Here is a 10233-nt window from a genome sequence, read left to right on the forward strand (position 1 = left end):
ACATTGATTTGTTGGACAGTATTTTATCATGGATTTCAAAAATCATAATATTTTGATACCAGTATTTTTATACTTAAATGATTTATCATATAACTGTCCAATGTTTTAGGTTTTGATGGACCATCCCATCTCCAAGATGGTGTTCAATTCTCATAGTTTTCTTGGGATTGTCTTGCTTTCAGCAAGTTGACTAAGGGAATTTCAGAGATGTGAAAGATTTTTATTTAATCTAATATATTAGCAGCTTAAGGTAGGTGGCTAAATTTATTGACTATATAAGCAAAGGACATTTATATGACATAACGTCTATTGGTTTGCAAGAAGTGTCAAAAGTAATTAATATACATATGAAAAAAAAAAATACATGATATGTATGATATGAATTTTTTGAATTCATGTATGACCTATTCTACATTTTTTTTTTTTTTTTTTTGTAAGCATTTGAGTTGCCTTGAAATTTGTGGGGGAATTGTTGGTTTTAAAACAAGTATTTAAAACAAATGAAGATTCAAAATAGCTTTTAATAGTTGTTTAAATATAAATATTTTTCATAAGTTTTATACCTCATTGTTTACTTGTAAATTCAGTTTTGGAGACAATTTATTCTCTTCTTTAAAGCTCATTATCTCTTCAGTTGCTAAAGATTTATGTAGTTTTAGTTTTCCTTTAGTTTTAAAGTCTCTTTATAATAAAGTATCTTCTTAATTCATCATCTCTTAATTCTTTATCTCTAACTTTTTATAAATAGAGGTGAGAAGTCTTTAGCCTTGATAACAGAAGTTGAGTCTCAGTCTTGAGTCATCCATAGACATGTTGCAATTCTATTGTTCTTTTTTTTTTTTTTTTTAATTTGACAAGTCATACTTCTAAGTGTGTTTTGTTTTCTAGTCTGAGCACAACCTTATAACATTCGAAGGGATCTAGTAGTCGAGTGTACAATTATTGGGGGAACCATTGAGCTATTTTATCTTGGAGGCCGAGTTGCATTATTCCCGGTTGCACCATAGGGGGCATCTACAGTCTTAAGGATAGTGTCAAGTGACACGACTCAAACCACCAATTTTTTAACAATTTCTCTTACATGTTTATGATAATTCCATACAGGTGATATATTGAAAGTTCTTCAATACAAAGGTGACACTTACGTTTGTTCTCTCAATATTCTGACATATAATTTCCCTACAGAATCACAATGCACTTAAGATTCACCAAACTCTCCTCTGCCTCACTTGACAACAACACTTTGATGGACCCACGTGTAAATTAGTTATTGCTTGCTAATAATTTCAACATTTTATTCTAAGTTATTGACTTATGAAAAAAGTATGTGTCATCAAACTCAGAGGCATGATAAGACATCCCCGGTTGAAGCCTCTACCATTAAGAAAACCTTACGTTATGGAGGATCTCTTCAATATTGTACCTTCCCTTTTGCCCCAAAAGCCTAAAATATTTGTCTAGTTTGCAAAGTCTTTCGTGCCCCAGAAAAAAAGAAGACATACCCAGAGAGCTAAATAACCACTTTTTGGACTTTAATGTATCGACGGGTGATCAGATATAGTTGTATGGCATCACCCATTAGTACATTAAAGTCCAAAATGTTTAGTTGTAATAATAAGGAACTCTCATGTTCTAGGATCAATCATTAACAAGTAAAGAGAATCATGTTCTTAAACAACTGATAGTAATTCATCTAAGATTCTCAAGCGATCCAAGTCAATGTACATAAATATGTATCACACTTGTATCATAATAATATGAGTAAATTGTTACACCATTCGGCCCTGGCCCCTGGTCATAAATAACATAAAGTTAACCCTAAGACAATCAAAATCCCAATTATTACCAAGTAAATTAATTATTAGTATTTAATAATGGAGGGCAAGGTTGGTGTCAAGGGGATTCAAACCCAGATAAGACGCTTCTTGAGGCGGCAAATGGTAAACCTCTATTGAGGGAATTCTTCAACTACAGCCAATGAGTCCATCATGGCTCTCACCTAAGGGTTTCTTCATTCATTGCACGTTATAGAGGTTTCTAATTTGTTGTGTTTGGGATGTTATTCCAAAACCTTCCTTCCTCTCTACATGAAAGAAGCATAGTTAGAGCATTGCTTTGTGAAGAAGAAAATTGTACTTCACTCCACCACCCCTCATTCTCATGTATCACATATATTTAGGAGTTGCTACAATGACAGCTGCGCCAGTTATTCCAATCTTGAAGTTGTAGTTAAATTCCAACCAACAGAATATAACTAATCAGCCAAAGTGGCCCACCCAAGACACCAACCCTTCGTTATGGTGGTTCATTTAGAGGGCCCACCTGAAGAAGTGTACCCATCATCTTGAAAACTCATTGATCACCAACCATGAGTCATGACCTCTTCGGTCTTTATTCCTAGATCCTACTCTTGGGATCACTTCCCTCCCAAGGTGAAACTAAGGGGAGACCATGCCCACCTGTATCATATGATTGTATGGTTTTGCTCTATAAAGAGCTTTTTGATATTGCTTGGCACCTTCAGGCCTCACCAATCAAGCAATATAGGAATATATGTGTGTTGTACTATGTTGTTGTAGATTACAACCAATGGAGGAATACAAGAATGGAGGTTCCTCATTCTTATTTCTTCTACTCTTCCTGTCCTTTTGTGGGCTCTTTTCTGCAGCTTCTGTTCAAGCAGATAATTATATCTCTGCTGTGGGTGATCCTGGGATGAGAAAGGATGGTCTGAGAGTGGCAATTGAGGCTTGGAACCAATGTAATGAGGTCGGAGAAGAAGCTCCCAACATGGGCAGTCCGAGGGCCGCCGACTGCTTCGACATCTACAAAGCTTTACCACAGGGTACTGCCATTCATCTGTTTTCAAAAACTTCTAAATAGGAATTTTGTTATAATTACCACAACCATATAATGCTCTCTTGGTTTCTTCTAGTTTTCAGTAGGGAAGGAGTGCAACATTTGCAAAATGATCCCTTATATGTTGGTCCATAGGGTCATTGAGGAAGACAATATACTAGGAGTGGGGGACACTTTTCATGGGGTTGATCAAAAGGCCTTAACCAACGTGGACCTCTACGCGGCTGACAAAGAACTGTATTTGGGTTCCAAATGTCAAGTTGATGACACCCCAAATCCATGGCAATTCTGGATGATCATGCTCAAGAGTGGTAACATGGACACACACGCTGCATTGTGTCCAAAGAATGGCAAGAAGGTTGGACCCTATGGACCAGATCCTAAGTTCCCCTGTTTTGGCAAAGGGTGTATGAATCAACCATTGATCTTCCACAGATACACAACCTTGCAAGGGCCCAATATGACTACTCTAAAAGGAAGTTTTTATGGATCTTGGGACTTGGATGCTGATTTGAGCAAAGGAATGGTAGGAAACATTTCTTACTATTCAGTGACTTGGGAGAAAGAAATAGGAAAAGGAGCTTGGATCTTCCATCATGTTCTAAGGACATCAAAGAAGTACCCATGGTTGATGCTCTACTTAAGGTCAGACGCAACGACGGGATTTTCCGGTGGCTATCACTACGCGACAAGGGGGATGTCGAAGATTGTAAGTTATATATATTCTTTCTTCATCTTCCTTTCACCTTAACACATACATATCAGCTCTTACTAGACTAACTTCATTGCAGATTCCAGAGTCACCAAATTTTAAGGTGAAATTCACCTTGAATGTGATACAAGGAGGAGGTCCTAAGAGCCAATTCTACCTAATGGACATGGGTAGTTGCTGGAAGAACAATGGCCAGCCTTGCAATGGCGATGTAACAACCGACGTTACCCGTTACAGTGAGATGATCATTAATCCTAACACAAGTGCTTGGTGCAATCCCACCAACCTTAAGGCCTGTCCCCCTTATCACACCTTCCCCAATGGTACAAGAGTTCATCGCAATGACACTGCTAACTACCCTTATGGAGCCTATCACTATTACTGCTCTCCAGGCAACGGCGAGCACCTTGAGGCACCTTATGCATTGTGTGATCCATTTAGCAATCCACAACCACAAGAGATACTACAAATACTACCACATCCTGTATGGGGAGACTATGGATACCCCACCAAGCAAGATGAGGGATGGATTGGAGATCCAAGGACTTGGGAACTGGATGTTGGGAGATTGTCTCAATCACTATATTTCTACCAGGTATGCAATTTCTTCTTATTCTTGAACAAACCAAGAATTGTTAGGGATTGCCTTCAGTGCACATTGAAATTTAATCCAGTCCCCCACCACATTGCCTACACAAAATGTAATATTTATTATCTCTAATCTCTATGCAGGATCCAGGGACACCACCAGCAAGGAGAAAATGGAGCTCTATTGATTTAGGAACTGAGATATATATCAATGCTGATGAAGTTGCAGAGTGGACTGTTAGTGACTTCGACATTATTGTTCCCAAACAATGAGATTAGGGGAAATTTTAGCTTCAACCCAAAAGGGATTTTTGTGTCACTCCCCTGTTGTAAAGCAAATCACATCAAAATCCTCTTCAATTCAATAATCCCACAATGATCCATTCCCAAGTGAGCTTCGGTTTGGAAATTCTCATCAGTTAATTTTCTGGATTTTTTTTTGGGGAAAATTACATGATTACCCACTTCTGGGTTTCTCTTTACAAAATTACCCACCAAAAGTTTCAGTTCACAAAAATACCTAAAATTAAGCATGGGTTTACAAAATTACCCATTTAAAGTTTAAGTTAACAAAAATACCTAAAATTGAGTTTGGGTTTACAAAACTACCCACTCAAAGTTTTAGTAATAAAAAATTACATGATTATATGTGGAAGATGAAGAATCACTATTTTAAGTAGTTTTGTAAACCCAAACATGATTTTGGGTATTTTTGTTAACTGAAACTTTTGGTGGATAGTTTTGTAAACCCAAACTTAATTTTGAGTATTTTTGTTATCCAAAACTTTTTGTGGGTAATTTTATAAAAGGAAACCCAAAAGTGGGTAATCATGTAATTTTTTCAAATTTTTTTTTTTTTATGAGAAATAATTCCTTTTGGCAGATGAAGCTTACGGGTTGTGGGGTTGTGGGGTTGTGCAATGGTGAGTGAGGGAGGGGGTGTGCCGTAGACTAAAGGTTGTTGGCAACGGCAGTAGTCGACCGGTGGTTTGCACAGTGGGGGTGGGCTGCAGTGGTGGTTGAGAGATGTAGGTGGTGGGTTGCATTGGTGAGAGGGGAGATGCAACTGCTAGAGGTGCAATGGTGATGGAGGGGGAGAGATACAACTATGTTTGAATTGAATGGTTGAGATGTTTTGCATCTCATCCAATGGTCAATAAAATTCTATCATAAAACACTAGTGTGTTGATTCCTTACCTTAATAATAAAATTCATTTTGCAAATTTTTCAACACACACATGTCCCTAAATCTATATTTCCATACCAATCCTTATTACGAAAATATACAATGTCAACCTTAGAACAAACTATCTAAATTTGTCTAAAGTTGTGAATGAAAAAATGGTAATTTTTGGGTTTTAACACATAATAAGATAACTATCACAAGCAAATAATAACTTTTAACTAAGGGTTAATTAATAAAAAAATTCTTATCGACACCCCTCAAGATGTCAAATATTTTGTAACTTTGCTCTTTTTGCTTATTTAGTATTGCATACAATTTTTAGAATAGGGTAATTGTGTCGTTTCATATGTGTACTCGAGAAATATGCAAAACAATGACATCTTTTCATAATAATATATTGATATGTCACTTTGAACTTTTTTCGAAAAACTCTTTTTACCCTTATCATATAGTACTATGAGGGAATAAATCCTCCAATAAAACGAAAGGCAATTAAAAGTTGTAAAGTACTAAAAACACCCATAGAGGTGTCATTCATGCACTCTTTTAATTAATTTGATCAAATTAAAGTAGGTTAGATGGACAGGCACTATATATCATAAATTTTAAAAATAAGGACTTGGGTAACCTCTCTCTAACAACTAGCTTTAAAGGGGATTTCTATCCAAGTCTCAATAAGTGGAGTTAAAACAGGAAATACTTGGAACATAACAAAAGAACTCTTTTATAAGTGGTAAAAATACCTTAGAAAATATTTCAATTCTCATGTGTGTTCTCACATGGAGGGGTGAAAGATCACTTGTTGGGACTCGGGTAGACCTCACTAAGGGTGTCAATTCTAGGCCCACACCAGTTAACCCGATTTGAAAAACCCAAGATAGTTCTAGACCATTTTATTAAATGTGTTGGGACCAAGCCCATACCAAATAACATTTGGTCATTCCAAATGTGAGGATCCAGCCCAACAGTCGCCCTATCGAGACTGACAACCTAAAAGCCTAACTCATCTTGATCCTTTAAGAGCACTATTAAGCTCGACTGCAAATTTTGTTTTAAGTTATATTAGTGTTATCTGTTACAGTTTTCACATTTCTTGAAATTGTAGTTTGTCTTTTTGTTGCTATAACTCATGTATTAGTAGTAGTTCATTTAAATTAAAGAGTTGTATTAGCTAGTACAAGTCCTACAAGTGTTTCTGAGTTACTGTATTTTAGATTATAAAACATTGATTATAAATATGGATTGATTCTATACTGTTACAAGGTTATTGAATGTGATTGAGAACGGATTATTACATTGTCATTCCATTTACTGACTTAGTATTGGAAAGGGTTATGTCAATTGATTGAAGACTCACACACTTTTTTTTTTGCTAACGACGAGTATCCAGGCCTTTTGCCTGTCTAATCTTGTGAGCCCATACTGACCCCACAACCACATGGATTGGGTCATACCGGGGTTGAATGAGAACCATTCAACTTTCACTGAAAGTAGTGAAGAGCACTAAACATCCTTGTGTGAGTGGCCCAAAAGAGGTAAAAGGAGTCGAACTCAGAACTACATGCTTACTAAGATGAAGGTCCCTTGCCGACTCGGCTATCCCCTTGATTTATTAGCCCATTTAAGATTCGTTTAGCCAGATTAAAGGTAGTCTAATTAAAGACTAGTACCCATCTGATCATTTATGAATGAGATCATGCGTAGTCTATAAGAACCAATTACTTAAACAGGTTGGTCATAGTGCAGGATCCTAAGTGGTGGGAACCCACTAGGTCCGATCAAAATAGGTTCAAATCGACCGGTTGACACCTTAGAACTCACCCTTAAAAGTTAGACATTAAGGAGATATGTCAAAATCCTCAGAAACTTTTACATCAGGCTACTCACATCTGATGGGAGATAATTATTTTTGTGTAAAACCCCAATTATTTTACCCACCAAAGAAAGGGTGTCTAATCCTTATAAACTTTCACATTAATGAGTGCATGTGGGGACTAATATATTTACTGTGCGGAATCTCAAAAATGTCCCCCTCCACGTGGGAGCACACATGAGAATTGAAATATTTTTTAATAGATTCACTTTAGCTCTGATACCATTTTTTTGGGACTTAGGTAGAACTCATGATGTGGGATCGATTGTTTTCTCATAAAACTCACTTGATTTGTGTAAAACTCATCTTTAAAAGTTAGTCATCAAGTAAAGGATGCCCAAATCCTTATAAGTTTTCACATCGGGCTACTCATATCAGATATGTGATTAGTTATTTTTACATGAAGTCTTAACAATCTCCCCTCTATGCCCACAAGTGAGAAGTGAGATATTTGCTAAGGCCCAGTTTTTTTTATAGAGAAAAGAGGAAAAAGAAAAAATAGGTGAAAAAATAATAAATTTTTTTTTAAAATACCAAAAACCTCAAGGCCCATTTGTTTAGAGGGGAGTTGGGGGTGGTAATGTTGTTAATATGAGACCCACATATTAGTGGATGAAAGATAAGGAAGTAAAGATGAGGTAAAGTGAGGAAGCTCCCACCCCAATAGTGTTTGATTGGAAGAGAGAGATAGAGAGAAGGAAAGAGCGAGATGATCGGAAGGCATGTGCAGGTGGTTCCGAGCTGATTTCAACCCTTGTTCATTCAATTGCAGATGATCGGAGTTCAGATTGAGCAAATTTCAAAGTTCAGAGCCAATTACCTCTTTTTATTCATTCGATTGTAGATGATCAAAATTTATTAGGGTTTCATAAATTTCAAGTTAAGAACCCTACAAATGGTTGCAACGACTAACCAAGAGTAGCTAATTAAGTTTTCATAGGAGACAAAGAAGACGAAGAAGAAAAAAGAGACTCCTTACGAGAAGAAAAAGGAGGCAGAGGAAGCGAAGGAGGAGAAGAAAGAGACAAAGGAAGCAGCGACAACTGTTCTATTAGTAATGACTTGATGAAGCAGCATTATGGTAAGGACTGAAAAATATACCATTTTGGGCAGTCGAGTTATCGGTAGTGGGAGTAGAGATGGCGTCGCTGTCGCTGGGGTGGTATTATTGATGCTATTGATGGTGATTTTACTTTCAGTTGCAACGGCTTTGTCAGTGGGATAATGAAGGTTTGTCAAAGTCCCCATCAAAGTCCCACTAAGGTGAGGACTGGGGTGGAAGAAAGATGTCCACATGGGCCGATAATAATTATTCATATGTTTCCTCAAAATCTCACCCTTTTTTAAATAAACACTTTAAATATTGTTAGGGTGGTATAGTTCGTACAACTATCCCACCCCTTAAATTCCATCCCAACAAACCCTTCTAAACAAACAGGCCCGACTTGTTTGTTTGTTGGGGTGGGAAACTTATCAAATAAGATCATTTAATACAATAATTGTTGTCTACTGATGCAACAGTTAATTTTTCTCATCCCATTCACTTCTAAAATTCTTTTGTAAGACTTCATGAAAAAGTTGTTTTGTGTCTATCTCTCTCATCTATTTCCTCTTTTTATCATATAATTATATTCTATTCTATTTTATTTTCCTCTCTTTTCTATAGGGTTGGACCCTAATAAAAATTACATGTTCCATTATTTCCTTTATTTTCCTTGTCAACCTAACCCACAACATGTGGGACTCACTTCACAAGTTTTTCACTACTTTTTATCCGTCAAACAAACGTGGCCTAAAGAGATTTTCTTTATCATCATAGGCATACCGGGGTTGCCACGCCTCGGCTCTAATACCAATTGTGACTTCGGGTAGAATTCATCATTCAAGATAAATTTTAAGTGTGAGAGGTATCCATGTGATGTTATGACAATGCTTTGGTCTAAAGGTTTCTCATTGAAATAATTTAAAGTCATATGACAAAATGGTGGGACAGATAGATTAAACTTTTTATGGCACAAGACTACTAATATCCTCTCACAGAAATGTTGATGAATTTAAGTTTGTAGTTGAATCATAATAAGTGGTATCAGAGTCACATGACAACTCTAGTGTGCTTTGAGGATGAAGAAGATATCAATCATCACTTGTGCTTTCACTTAAAGAAAAAGATTATTAGGATTTCACATGAAAACAATCGATTCCACATTGGTTGTAAACAATAGCATAATGTGAAAATTGATAAGGACTTGGACACTCTCTCCTTAATGACTAGCTTTTAAGAATAAGTTTTACTTGAGTCATAACAAGTGAGAATACTAATGCGAAAAAATCAAATGATGGGTCAAATAGTTCTGCCATTATAAAAATTGAACAAGCATGTATCAAATATATAAAAAGTTTGATTGGTACTTTCTAAGCTATGGAGTAAAATATTTTTAGGTATTCTCTCTATTCTAACTACATATTCCCACATAAGAAAATGGTTAACAAATTCACAAATGGTGAAAGCTATTCATGATACAACTCATTTTTTATTTTTTCTTAGTAGGAGTTTAGATCTTCTGCACATATATTGACCGGAACGTATGTTTCATGTCCCATCACCTATCCCTTTTATTTTCATAAATACTCATCTTCACCTTTTAAATGGAACTAAGTGGGACAGATTAAAAAAAAAAAAAAAAAGTGGGACAAGTATTGGCACCTAAAGTTTAGGTTCAGGGGATCTCCGCTTATGTTCAAGGGGTCTCCACTCTTCCAATAAAAGTAAATTGTAACTATCGTGAATCTAGTGCCTAGCTTAGTGCACTAACTATATATATTCACTATCTTGTTTTCATGGTTTTTTATGAGCCCATCTTTATGTGAACCGGTGATCCACCTTCAAATCTCAACCCGTTCTCACCGGTTCGATGTCCAGCCGTATTTTGGTGCCGTAGCCAAAAGTGGACCCCCACTCCGTATGTGGCACTAGGCGAGGGCCGCGAGGCAGTTGTGATTCTGAAGCCGGCCCGC

General features: G+C 36.6%; 1 protein-coding gene across 3 annotated transcripts; it reads left to right on the forward strand.

The window, feature by feature from the left end:
- Positions 1-2404: 2404 nt before the first annotated feature.
- LOC122059387 lies at positions 2405-4553 on the forward strand. 3 transcript variants are annotated; one of them, XM_042622150.1, is made up of 4 exons: positions 2405-2845; positions 2946-3568; positions 3651-4166; positions 4304-4553. In XM_042622150.1, exons 1-4 carry the CDS (start codon positions 2554-2556, stop codon positions 4430-4432), a joined length of 1560 nt encoding a protein of 519 aa, XP_042478084.1. In that variant the 5' UTR covers positions 2405-2553; the 3' UTR covers positions 4433-4553. The 3 variants fall into 3 exon arrangements, with proteins under 3 accessions (XP_042478084.1, XP_042478085.1, XP_042478083.1); XM_042622151.1 differs by having other exon boundaries at positions 2407-2845; positions 2936-3568; XM_042622149.1 differs by having other exon boundaries at positions 2407-2845; positions 2943-3568.
- Positions 4554-10233: the final 5680 nt, after the last annotated feature.

The sequence above is a fragment of the Macadamia integrifolia genome, chromosome 13 (genome assembly GCF_013358625.1).
Source record: "Macadamia integrifolia cultivar HAES 741 chromosome 13, SCU_Mint_v3, whole genome shotgun sequence".
NCBI lineage: Eukaryota > Viridiplantae > Streptophyta > Magnoliopsida > Proteales > Proteaceae > Macadamia > Macadamia integrifolia.

Coding starts and splice junctions, on each gene's coding strand:
- LOC122059387 (XM_042622149.1), top strand. CDS start 2,554: ATGTGTGTTGTACTATGTTGTTGTAGATTACAACCAATGGAGGAATAC. Junction 2,846..2,942: donor CTACAAAGCTTTACCACAGG/GTACTGCCATTC, acceptor TCTAGTTTTCAG/TAGGGAAGGAGTGCAACATT. Junction 3,569..3,650: donor CAAGGGGGATGTCGAAGATT/GTAAGTTATATA, acceptor ACTTCATTGCAG/ATTCCAGAGTCACCAAATTT.